This window comes from Saimiri boliviensis, chromosome 9, assembly GCF_048565385.1.
Source record: "Saimiri boliviensis isolate mSaiBol1 chromosome 9, mSaiBol1.pri, whole genome shotgun sequence".
Classification (NCBI taxonomy): Eukaryota; Metazoa; Chordata; class Mammalia; order Primates; family Cebidae; genus Saimiri; species Saimiri boliviensis.
Genome location: NC_133457.1, coordinates 99533137 through 99545946, shown reverse-complemented (window position 1 = coordinate 99545946; position 12810 = coordinate 99533137). Strand labels below are relative to the sequence as shown.

The window sequence follows — 12810 nt, the reverse complement described above, 5'->3', positions numbered from 1 at the left end:
ACAGGCACACACACCCACAGACACACATAAACACACGCGCGCGCACACACACACACACACACCCCAAGTCCCAGACTAGACGCAGGAGTTGAAACTGCTTTAAAAACCCTCTAAGGACTTAACTACAAACCCACACTCCCCATGCTTCTGGGGCTTAAGATCTTTGAGCTCATTCTTCAGCATCTCTCCTCGGGAAGGTGGGGTGGGCTGCTCCACGGGGTGGAGGTGAAGACCCCTGAGTCTGCTCCGTGGAGAGGGAGGCCCCCTAAGCCTAGAGTCCCACTGTGGGGCTCTGTGCCAAGAGCCCCCGTGAGCCATAGCCTCGAAAGGGCAGCGGTGATTTTTTTCACATAAATATATCGCACTTAAATGAGTTTAGACAGCATGACATCAGAGAGTAATTAAATTGGTTTGGGTTGGAATTCCGTTTCCAATTCCTGAGCTCAGGTTTGTAAAAGATTTTTCTGAGCACCTGCAGGCCTGTGTGTGTGTGTGTGTGTGTGTGTGTGTGTGTGTGTGTGTAGTATTTTCACTGGAAAGGATTCAAAACTAGGGGGAAAAAAAACTGGAGCACACGGGCAGTATTACGCCATTCTTCCTTCTTGGAAAAATCCCTCAGCCTTATACAAGCCTCCTTCAAGCCCTCAGTCAGTTGTGCAGGAGAAAGGGGGCGGTCGGCTTTCTCCTTTCAAGAACGAGTTATTTTCAGCCGCTGACTGGAGACGGTGTGCGTCTGGATAGAGAGCATTTCCACTATGGGACTGGGTACAGACACACGCCCGGCAGACTTCAAGAGTCTCAGACTGAGGAGAAAGCCTTTCCTTCTGCTGTTACTGCTGCTGCCGCTGCTTTTGAAAGTCCACTCCTTTCATGGTTTTTCCTGCCAAACCAGAGGCACCTTCGCTGCTGCCGCTGTTCTCTTTGGTGTCATTCAGCGGCTGGCCAGAGGATGAGACTCCCCAAACTCCTCACTTGCTTGCTTTGGTACCTGGCTTGGCTGGACCTGGAATTCATCTGCACTGTGTTGGGTGCCCCTGACTTCGGCCAGAGACCCCAGGGGGCCAGATCCGGATTGGCCAAAGCAGAGGCCAAGGAGAGGCCCCCTCTGGCCCGGAACGTCTTCAGGCCAGGGGGTCACGGCTATGGTGGGGGGTCCACCAATGCCAATGCCAGGGCAAAGGGAGGCACCGGGCAGACAGGAGGCCTGACACAGCCCAAGAAGGATGAACCCAAAAAGCTGCCCCCCAGACCGGGTGGCCCTGAACCCAAGCCAGGACACCCTCCCCAAACAAGGCAGGCTACAGCACGGACTGTGACCCCAAAAGGACAGCTTACCGGGGGCAAGCCACCCTCAAAGGCAGGATCTGTCCCCAGCTCCTTCCTGCTGAAGAAGGCCAGGGAGCCCGGGCCCCCTCGAGAGCCTAAGGAGCCGTTCCGCCCGCCCCCCGTCACACCCCACGAGTACATGCTCTCGCTGTACAGGACGCTGTCCGATGCTGACAGAAAGGGAGCCAACAGCAGCGTGAAGTTGGAGGCTGGCCTGGCCAACACCATCACCAGCTTTATTGACAAAGGGCAAGGTGAGGGGGCGGGGTGGCAGGGGCACGGCTCAGAGGGAGGGGCATCTGCATGAATGGAGGGGCTTTCAGAGCCCTGGCACAGCCCTGGTGGGAGACGCTGTGTGCATCTGGCCCGGGTTGGGGGTCTGGGGACACTGACACATAGCGGATCCCAGGCCGCCTGCACATCAGCGCTGGAGGGCACGTAGGAATCACTAGGTCCTATGCCTGCAAGGTGCAGAGCAGGCACTAAAACTGGAGAGGAGACAAAACCTGCCAGTTGGTGGCAGCGTTGGAGACCAGATTCCAAGACTTGATTACCCAGCTGTGCATCTGTACCTGCTGGGCTGGCCCAACTTTCCAGGTTCCAGGGGTTTGTAGGTAGTCTCAGATGGCAGAGAAAGAAATGAATCTTGAGCTCCCCATGGTTCTGCAACAAAGGGGATAAAGGAGGCGAGATAGGTGCACACAGTAAACGGGGCATCTTGGAGTCATGGAATGACGTTTGGATACATGGGGAGGGAGTAGCCTAGGTTCTGCCTCACAGTGTGACCTTGGGAAAGCCCCTTCTCACTTGAGGTCTCCATTTTCCCATCTGTACACCTACAAGGGGTTGGACAGGGTGGTTTCTGAGAGCCCTTCCAACACAAAAACTTTAGTTCCTGTCCTGAACATGCCTCGTTCTCATTAACCTGGGAGAATACCTGCTCCCCTCTGTCTCTCTCCGCCCACCTGGTGTTACTGTCGCAGCTTTTCCTTTCCACTTGCTGTGGTATCTAAGCAAGTCCCTCCCCATCTCAGGGCCTCAGTTTCTTTCTAGTGTGAAGAGGGAGGTGGGCTATTGGTCGCTTAAGATGCCTGCAGCTCATTTGCTCTTGTTCCGAGTCCTAGGCTGGCAGCGTGGGGGAGGGGTCAGAGGGTGGGAGAGGCTCCTCATTAGAGCTGGCCCGGAGGGGGCTGCCAGGGGGCGGGGGAGGCACAGAGGCAGCAGGTCTGGCTGAGGTGGGGGAGGTGGCCTGGCTGCCTGCCCAACCAGGGAAAGCTGTGACCCCTTGGGGGCTCATAAAATAAGTCCTTGTGCCCCCCAGCACTAAGGAAGCGTGGGGAGGGGGAGATGGGGAGTTTAAAGGCCTAATTAGTCACCTTCTAGAGTACTATATGAAAGTTCCCCAATGCCAAATTGGTATTTAGGAAGGACAGCATGCTGATTCGGAGATACTACTGAGCTTCTCACACACACACACATAGCCTTATGTTTATACTCATGTGCTGAAGCACACACATACACACATACTGAATCACACATGTATGCATGTGCACACACACCTTCTTACATACACACACAAGATCGATTATACACATTATACATCTATGTGCCCTTCAAATAGTCACACAAGCCCAATCATGTATACTCTTTATACTCATACATGAACCCAATCTCACACACACATACGAACTGTCACACACTCACACACTCAGGAGGGTAAACACATAGGCAACAAAATCCTTATACTGGGAAGCCAGGAAGAGTGAGCTGTATGTCAGTGTGGACCAGCTTTATCATTAACTTGCTGTGTGACCTTAGATAAGTCACTCCCTCTCTCTGTGCCTCATCTGTAAAATGACACTAAGATCTCCTTTAAGGGATGGTGGAAAAAGCTGAGAATTGAGTATAAAAAAACTCTAGGCGGTGGCTTACGCCTGTAATCCCAGCACTTTGGGAGGCTGAGGCGGGCAGATCATCTGAGGTCAGGAGTTCAAGACCAGCCTGGCCAACATGGTGAAACGCCGCCTCTGTTAACAATACAAAGAATAGACCAACATCATGGCAGGCGCCTGTAATCCCAGCTACTTGGGAGGCTGACACAGGAGACTCACTTGAACTAGAGGTTGCAGTGAGATGAGATTGCGCCATTGCACTTCAGCCTGAGTGACAGAGCAAGACTCCGTCTCAAAAAAAAAAAAAAAAAAAAAAAGCTCTAGACTAGAGTTCCAATTCTGTTTTTTTCTAGCTGGGTGACCTTGAGCAAGTCATCTAAGTTTTCTGAACCTTGGGATTCTCCTTTGGAAAAAATGTGTAATTCTTTTTGGAGCCAGGGTCTTGCTCTGTTGCCCAGGCTGGAGTGCAGTAGCATGTTCACAGCTCACTGCAGTCTCAGCCTCCCTGGGCTCAGGCAATCCTCCCACCTCAGCCTCCTGAGGATCTGGGACTACATGTGCATGCCACCATGCCCAGCTAATTTTTGTATTTTTTGTAGAGACATGGTGTCACCATGTTTTGCAGGCTGGTTTTGAACTCCTGGCTCAAGCAGTCCACCCACCTCAGTCTCCCAAAGTGCTGGGATTACAGATGTGAGCCACTGTGCCCAGTCAACGGGAGTAATTTTAATGCCCACTCCACCTATCTCGGAAATGAGATATCACGTTAGCTTGTGGCTGGGAGAGAGAGAGATAGAAGGCAGTTACAAGGCTGATAAATCTCTGATACACATAGATCATGACACAAACACCCAGAACCACTCCGATCATTCCCACCCACATCTGCAGATGAACACCCCTACTTGACTGGCTGTGTAGGAAGTGCCCTTATTTTGAAAAAGGCTCTCAGTGGTTTGGTTCTTGGCTTCTGTCAGAATAGGGCAGAGGTGAGAGAAAGCTCTCTGGAGGGAGAGAGAGCTGGGGCCTTCCCCTACAGCCTCGAGGTGACTGGCTGGCTCCCTTGTGAGATTGAAGGGAATGACTTCTGGGTGTTCTCTCTAGATGACCGAGGTCCCGTGGTCAGGAAGCAGAGGTACGTGTTTGACATTAGTGCCCTGGAGAAGGATGGGCTGCTGGGGGCCGAGCTGCGGATCTTGCGGAAGAAGCCCTCGGACACCGCCAAGCCAGCGGCCCCCGGAGGCGGGCGGGCTGCCCAGCTGAAGCTGTCCAGCTGCCCCAGCGGCCGGCAGCCGGCAGCCTTGCTGGATGTGCGCTCCGTGCCAGGTCTGGACGGGTCTGGCTGGGAGGTGTTCGACATCTGGAAGCTCTTCCGAAACTTTAAGAACTCGGCCCAGCTGTGTCTGGAGCTGGAGGCCTGGGAACGGGGCCGGGCCGTGGACCTCCGTGGCCTGGGCTTTGATCGTGCCGCCCGGCAGGTCCACGAAAAGGCCCTGTTCCTGGTGTTCGGCCGCACCAAGAAACGGGACCTGTTCTTTAATGAGATTAAGGCCCGCTCCGGCCAGGATGATAAGACTGTGTACGAGTACCTGTTCAGCCAGCGGCGAAAACGGCGGGCCCCACTGGCCACTCGCCAGGGCAAGCGACCCAGCAAGAACCTCAAGGCTCGCTGCAGTCGGAAGGCCCTGCATGTCAACTTCAAGGACATGGGCTGGGACGACTGGATCATCGCACCCCTTGAGTACGAGGCCTTCCACTGCGAGGGGCTGTGCGAGTTCCCTCTGCGCTCCCACCTGGAGCCCACGAACCATGCAGTCATTCAGACTCTGATGAACTCCATGGACCCTGAGTCCACACCACCCACCTGCTGTGTGCCCACACGGCTGAGTCCCATCAGCATCCTCTTCATTGACTCTGCCAACAACGTGGTGTATAAGCAGTATGAGGACATGGTCGTGGAGTCATGTGGCTGCAGGTAGCAGCACTGGCCCTCTGTCTTCCCGGGTGGCACATCCGGAGAGCCCCTTCCTGCATTCCTGGAATCACAGAGGGGTGGGGAAGCTGCGGCAGGAGCATCTCCACTGCTTGCGTGAAAGGGGATTCCAATAGGCTTGCTCGCTCTCTGAGTGTGCCTTGGGCTAAAGGCCTCCTTTTATCCACAAGTTCCCCTGGCTGAGGATTGCTGCCCGTCTGCTGATGTGACCAGTGGCAGGCCCAGGCCCAGGGAGACAGACTCTGAATGGGACTGAGTCCCAGGAGACAGTGTTTTCCCATTAGACTCAGCCCACCACTTCTCCTCACCTGGGCCTCCTTGGTCTCTGGCATCTCCTAAGCACCTCTCGGGAGAGCCACAGGTGCCACTGCCTCCTCAAATCACCTTTGTGCCTGGTGACTTCCTGTCCCTGCAACAGATGAGAAGCTGATTGGGCAAGGGTGGGAGAGAAGGGGAGAGGGCTTGGACAGGGTTGAGGAGTGTGAGGCTGTTAGACTGTTAGATTAAAATGTATATTGATGAGATAAAAAGCAGAACTGTGCCTAAAACTGTGGCAAATTTCTTGTTTACTCCAGGGGACCCAGTGACCCCATGAAGAATTACTGACCTGGAGTGGGGAGTTTGGTTGCTTCACGTATGAACTCAGTTTTCAGAGCCCCATCCCCACCCCTGCTCCTGGAAACTAACGTGTTTGACATTAGTGAAGCAGAATGGGACAGAGAGTATGGCTTAGCAGGGCCAGGGCTCGCCTCTAACCCCATTCCTGTTCCTTCCAAAGGCCCCTGGGTTTTGAGTTGTATTTGCCCCATTGGGGCCTGGCAACAGAATTAGCTTTTCTTCTTGACATTCCTTAGTCAAGTTAGTTGTCTTCAAAATGGATCCCTAAAAAGGAGCGAAATTGGGCATTTGTTTCTTCTAAAATCATTCCTATTTCATTCACCAATATCTGCCTGCCCCTGCCACCCCCATACTCATAGAATTACCTGGGCACCATTGAAAGAGTTCTCTGCCTGGCTTGGTGGCTCATGCCTGTAATCCCAGCGCTTTGGGAATCTGAGGCGGACAGATCACGAGGTCAGGAGTTTGAGACCAGCCTGGCCAATATGGTGAAACCCCAGCTCTACTAAAAATTACAAGAATTAGCTGGACTTGGTGGTGGTGGGCCCCTGTAGTCCCAGCTACCCGGGAGGCTGAGGTAGGAGAATCACTTGAACCTGGGAGGCAGAGTTTGCAGTGTGCTGAGATAGTGCCACTGCACTCCAGCCTGGGCGACAGAGCAAGACTTCATCTCAAATAAATAAATAAATAGAGTCCTCTGTCTCTCCCCTGGGGAATCTGGGCTGCCAGGGCTCTCCTCCTCCCTGTTGGAGCATTTCCTCTCACCACCGACCACTGTTCCTCAGATGACCTTGCCTGTGACCCTGTTGCCCTCCAGCTTGGCACCCTCACTACTCCTCACTGCTTGCCCATCAGCCCCCAGCTTCCAAAACAGAATTGGAGCCCCTGTCTTTATGTTACATATTATATAAATACATAATTATAAATCAGATAAATAAGCTCCCACTAACCTCAGACAGATCAATGCCAGGCACATCCTGACAATGTTTCCTGCCTGGGGCTTGGCCCAGAGTAAATGCTCAGTTCCTTTTCTCAGCTGGAATGGTAGGGGAGGCACAGGACACAGAGTTTTGGGAGAGGAACACAGCCCTCTGGTGGGGAAACAGGCATCTGGGTGTCTTGGGCTGAGGGCTCGAGTTCTACCTGGCTGAAGAGACACAGGGAGAACCAGGAGCAGGCTAAGCCTCCACTTCCCACACAGAGGGCCTCAGCATTTTCCCCCACCTCTCTCCAGCTGGGTCTTTGATTCCCGGGGCTCCTCGCCAAAGCTGTTTCAACAAGAGGGACTCCTGCCCAGCTATGGGCAGACCTTGTGCACTTTCCCTCTAGGCATGAAGCTTGGGGTTGTCAGGACTTGAACCAAGAGCACAGTGAAGGGGGAGCCTACCTTTGAGCTGCCTCCCTGGGCTGGAGGCCATTACCTGTGTCTGAGGAACCAGACTGAGCCTGGAGCATCCCTTCGCTGGCTGGGCTTCGCTGTGTTTGGCTAGTGGTGGGCCTGGCAGCTCTGGAGGTAAACAAAGGAGCCACCATGGCAGACAGAGCTCTGGTTTGTGTGAGGGGAGAATGGCCTGGAAGGGAGGTGCTGGAGAAGCCAACGAGGGAGCTGGGGATCCAGGGAAAGCAGTGGAGAAGCCGGGGGGCCAGAAATCCAAGGGCAGAGAGACAAGATGAAAGGGTTGTAGGTGGGGCTGGCTCCCACAGGGACTTATCTCCTGGGCTGCGTGTCCCTGGTTTCTTGGAAAGTTCTGACTGAGGCTGGGCACGGTGGCTCATGCCTGTAATCCTAACACTTTGGGAGGCCAAAGTGGGTGGATTGCCTGAGCTCAGGAGTTCAAGTCCAGCCTGGGGAACACGGTGAAACCCCATCTCTACTAAAAATACAAAAAATAAGCCGGGCGTGGCAGCGTGCACCTGTAATCCCAGCTATTCGGGGGGCTGAGGCAGGAGAATCACTTGAACCTGGGAGGTGGAGGTTGCAGTAAGCCGAGTTAGTGCCATTGCATTCCAACCAGGGTGACAAAGTGAGACCCCGTCTCAAAAAAAAAAAAAAAAAAAAAAAAAAAAAAAAAAAGAAGGAAGTTCTGAAACTGGAGCTTCTCTCTGCCTTAGCCCTGTCAGAGAGGTTCGGGTCATCTGAGCCACAGTGCTCCTCCTGCTGAAGGCCTGGGCTTCCAATGGACTGTTTGGATCCACACCCTAGGAGTTTCCTTTACCACCTCAACCTGCCCCAGGGCTCTCTTTCGGACTGTGCAACCTCCTGCCTTTTCCCACCCAGACTCTGGGGATGTGATCTGGGCATCCATGCTAACTGCTGGATCTATTCAACTGCCTTCTTGGAAAACATTCTCCCCCAGCCACCCACCTCCAGCCACAACCACAACAAACTGCAAACTGGTTCTGTTCATTCTTGCCCCAAAGGGTATAAGGCATCTATCATACTTGAGAGTTCACAAATACTCTCCCACCCATGTCTCTCAGCTCTGAAGGACTCAAAAGGCTGTACAGTTTCAAATTTCAGTTCTGTCATTTAGAGTTAGAGGCCTTGAGTAAGTAACTTAATTCCATAAACCTTGGGTTCCTCATTTGTTTAAAAAAAAAAAGAAGAATAAGAAGAAGTCTGGGCATGATGGCTCACGCCTGTAATCCCAGCACTTTGGGAGGCTGAAGCGGGTGGATTATGAGGTCAGGAGATCAAGACCATCCTGGCTAACATGGTGAAACCCTGTCTCTACTAAAATTATGAAAAATTAGCCGAGCATGGTGGCATGTGCCTGTAGTCTAGCTACTCCAAAGGCTGAGGCAGGAGAATTGCTTGAACCTGGGAGGTGGAGGTTGCAGTGAGCTGAAATCACGCCACTGTACTCCAGCTTGGGCAGCAGAACGAATGAGACTCCATCTCAAAAAAAAAAAATAAAGACAAAATAAAGTGAGGGTAAACAATATGCTGCTTATTTCATGGCACTATCTGCAAGAATATGAGAAGCACTCAACACAGAAGCCAGCACAGAGGTGGCACTCAGGAAATGTTAGCTGTTACCATTACCATGCCTCAAATAGTCCTAAGAAGCAGGAAAGGCAAGAACTCCACCCTCACTTTTTACAGATGGGGAAGCTGATACTCAAAAAGGCAGAGTGATAACTACAGGTTCCTGCAGGTCTGCACTCTGCTTCTTTTTTTTCTTTAAAGACAGGGTTGGCTGTGTGCAGTGGCTCAGGCCTGTAATCCCAGCACTTTGGGAGGCCGAGGTGGGCGGATCACAAGGTCAGGAGTTCGGGACCAGCCTGGCCAACATGGTGATACCCTGTCTCTACTAAAAATACAAAAATTAGCTGGGTGTGGTGGTGGGAGCCTGTAGTCCCAGATACTTGGGAGGCTGAGGCAGGAGAATTGCTTGAACCCAAGCTCCAGTGTAGTGAAAGAGCAAGATTCCATCTCAAAAAATAAATAAAGAAAAAGAAAAAGAAAAAAAAAGAAATATGTTTAAGTGTATTTGGTGAATGGGTAAATAAAAGAAAAAAAGAAATATGTAATAGTTTAACTCAGGTAAATAAGAGAAAAAAGATAATTAAATGTTCACATGACAGAGTGGAACAATGGAGAAAATAGTAGGAAGGCTTCACGGAGGATGAGGGACTGAGCTGGGTCCTGAAGATTTAATGAAACTTGGGTGAAGTTTGTCTTGATCCATTTTCTATTGCTGTAACAGAATGCCACAAAATGGGTAATCTGTGATGAGCAGACATTTATTTAGCTCACAGTTCTGGGGGCTGGGAAGTTAAAGAGTGTGGTGCTAGCATCTGGTGAGGGCCTTGTGCTGCTTTATCCCAGGGGCAAAGGGCAGAAGGTGGAAGCGAATATGTGAGATAGAGAGAGACATCAGGGGCTGGATTTGCTTTATAACAACCCATTCTCATAATAACTAACCTGCTTCTGTGGTAACATTAATCCATTCACAATGGCTCTGCCCTCATGACCTAATCACGTTCTTATTAGGGCCCACCTCCCAATTCTATGGTATTGGGGATTAAGTTTCCAACACATGAACTTTTGCAGGACATGCTTAAAATACTCAAGCCATAGCAAGGTTCAAGGAAGACATGTTCAGCATAAGGACTATAGGAGGAAATGAATAACATGAGTTTGTGAAGTGCAGAGGACATATCTTCCCGTCCTTCAAATCATGTTGATGATTGGTTCCACTGACTCTATGAAGGATGGCTTCATCTGGGAGCTGCCAAGTCCCTTAGGTGTGCACTTGAGGCTGTCCACCTGCCTTCTGAGAGGTTGGAGAACAGAGAAAACCCAACAGCCAGGGCCTCAAAAGTCAGACATATCACTTGAGAGTTGGTTCGGAAGGAAAACAGTAGTAAAACCTGCTACCAGGAACTCCATTATATATATAGATGAGAAAGCACATATCCCTCCCCAGCAAGAAGCTGTTTTCTTTTGGGGCCTACAAGTTAAGCTGACAGTAAATACAAGGTGGAATCAATTTCTTCCTTCTTGTTACTCATGGCTGTGTTATTTAAGCAGTTAGGAGGTGGTGGGTGCATGTAAGATGATGGTGGCTGCATGGAAGAACTGGAGTACAATGCTGGGACCTTGATGTTGTTTTAACATGAGCCTCATGTTGCATGGAATACAAACCAAGCAGTTTTGCTATGCAATAATTTCTAATTGATAAATGTCGAAACATGTCAAAGCTTTCCCAACATTTTCCAAGAATACTAACTCAGATGTTCTGTTTCATCTTAGAATTAAAAAAAAAAAAAGATCCCTGAAGACTCTTTAACTCTTTCTTCTGTTAATAAGTTTAGTACAGGTATTGACTGACTTACGACCGATGCAACTTACGACCATTCAACTTTACGACCACAATCGCTAGCCACGACTGCTCTGCATCTGGCAGTGCAAACGTTGCCCAGCTGGGCGTAGGACAGTGCAGACCAGCTTCCGGCAGCACTACCATCTCCGCATGTACCATTTCAACTGTTATCCCAGACTCGGTACAGCAATTTGTGTTTCGTGTCTTGGATATTTTTCATCAAACCCCTCCCAAGATGTCTACCAAGAGGAAATTGTCTTTGTCGACGCCTCAGCCTGCCAAGAAGGAAAGAAAGGCCATCGATCTCCACACGAAAATGAAGGTAATTAAGCAGAACGAAAGAGGAGAGAAAGTGAATGTGATCGCACGTGATACGAAGTTATCACACTCTACTGTGTCGACAATTTTGAAAGATAAAGAAAGAATACTGTACATATAGCCTACTCAACTTACGACCAAATCATGTTATGACCCGTCTGTCGGAACCAATCGTGGTTGTTAAGTTGAGCACTAACTGTATGACCATTTTTCCCTCCAAAAGGAAAATAGTTTCTTTGATTAAGCCTCATATAAGAAGTTGGCTTGCAGGTAGGGGCCATGTTTTAAGAAACATTTATCTTTTTTTTTTTTTTTGAGATGGAGTTTTGCTCTTGTTGCCCAGGCTGGCATGCAGTGGTGCGATCTTGGCTTACTGCAACCTCCGCCTCCCAGGTTTAAGTGATTCTCCTGCTTCAGCCTCCTGAGTAGCTGAGATTAGGTGCTCGCCACCATGACCAGCTAATTTTCGTATTTTTAGTAGAGATGAGGTTTCACTATGTTGACCAGGCTGGTCTCTAATTCCTGACCTCAGGTGATCTTCCCACCTCAGCCCCCAAAGTGCTGGGATTACAGGTGTGAGCCACTGTGCCAGGCCAGAAACATTTGTCTTTAAACAATAGAATCACATTCAGACCAATGAAATGCATACTCTGTGAAGGAGAGAACCAAGACCAGCCATGGAAACAGCACAGATTCATGCTTTCATCTCAGGCACTGCTAGCTGATTCTTCTTTTTCTTTTCTTTTTAAAAAGATTGTGGTAAAAAACACATAACAAAATTTACCATCTTAATCATTTTGAAGTGCATACTTTATGCTGTTAACTATATTCACATTGCTGTGCAACAGATCTCTAGAACTTTTTTATCTTGCAAAACTGACCCTCTATACCCATTGAGCAAGTAAGTCCCCATTTCCCTTTCCCCCCAGACCCTGGCAGCTATCTTTCTACTTTCTATCTTTATGAACGTGACTACTCCAGGTGACTTACATAAGCAGAATCACAGAGTATTTATCCTTCTACTTTTTTTATGTTTTCCCTAAGAAGACAAGTAAGTCAGCCGGGTGCTGTGGCACATGCCTGTAATCCCAGTACTTTGGGAGGTCGAGGTGGGCAGATCACAAGGTCAAGAGATTGAGACCATCCTGGCCAACAACGTGAAACCTTACTAAAAATACAAAAATTATCTGGGCATGGTGGCACGCGCCTGTAGTACCAGCTACTCTGGAGACTGAGGCAGGAGAATTGCTTGATCTCGGCTTGAACCCAGGAGGCGGAGGTTGCAGTGAGCTGAGACCATGCCACTGCACTCCAGCCTGGAGACAGAGTGAGACTCTGTCTCACAAAAAAAAAAAAAAAGAAAGAAAGAAATCAAGTAAGTCAAATGGGTACATAGTGTGACTCCATTGTATTTGTTGAATGAATGGACAATACCTGTCGTCAAAAGGAGTTTACAGTCTAGTTATACAGACAGGCATGCAAACAAATAATTTCCATTGTTTCTTGCTTTTTATTTTAATTTAATTTTATTTTTTTGAGATGAAGCTTCATTCTTGTTGCCCAGGCTGGAGTGTAATGGTGCTGTCTCAGCTCCCTGCAACTTCTGCCTCCCAGGTTCAAGATATTCTCCTGCCTCAGCCTTCCAAGTAGTTAGGGTTACATGTGCCTGTTACCACACCTGGCTAATTTTTTTGCATTTTTAGTAAAGACAGGGTTTCACCATGTTGGGCAGGCTAGTCTTGAACTTCTGACCTCAGGTGATCTGCCTGCTTCAGTCTCCCAAAGTGCTGGGATTGCAGGTGTAAGCCTAGCCATATTTTTATTTTTAATTTTTTGA

General features: G+C 49.8%; 1 protein-coding gene and 1 non-coding gene across 2 annotated transcripts; both read left to right on the top strand.

The window, feature by feature from the left end:
- The first annotated feature begins 672 nt into the window (after positions 1-672).
- Positions 673-5743, top strand: GDF5 (growth differentiation factor 5). Its single transcript, XM_003932025.4, has 2 exons — positions 673-1580; positions 4320-5743. The coding sequence occupies exons 1-2, from the start codon at positions 950-952 to the stop codon at positions 5192-5194; spliced, it is 1506 nt and encodes a 501-aa protein (XP_003932074.2). The 5' UTR covers positions 673-949; the 3' UTR covers positions 5195-5743.
- Positions 5744-10220: 4477 nt separating this feature from the next.
- Positions 10221-10303, top strand: LOC120367998 (small nucleolar RNA SNORA49). The gene has a single exon (XR_005582229.1). It is a non-coding gene; the product is annotated as a small nucleolar RNA SNORA49 (small nucleolar RNA).
- The last annotated feature ends 2507 nt before the right edge of the window (positions 10304-12810 follow it).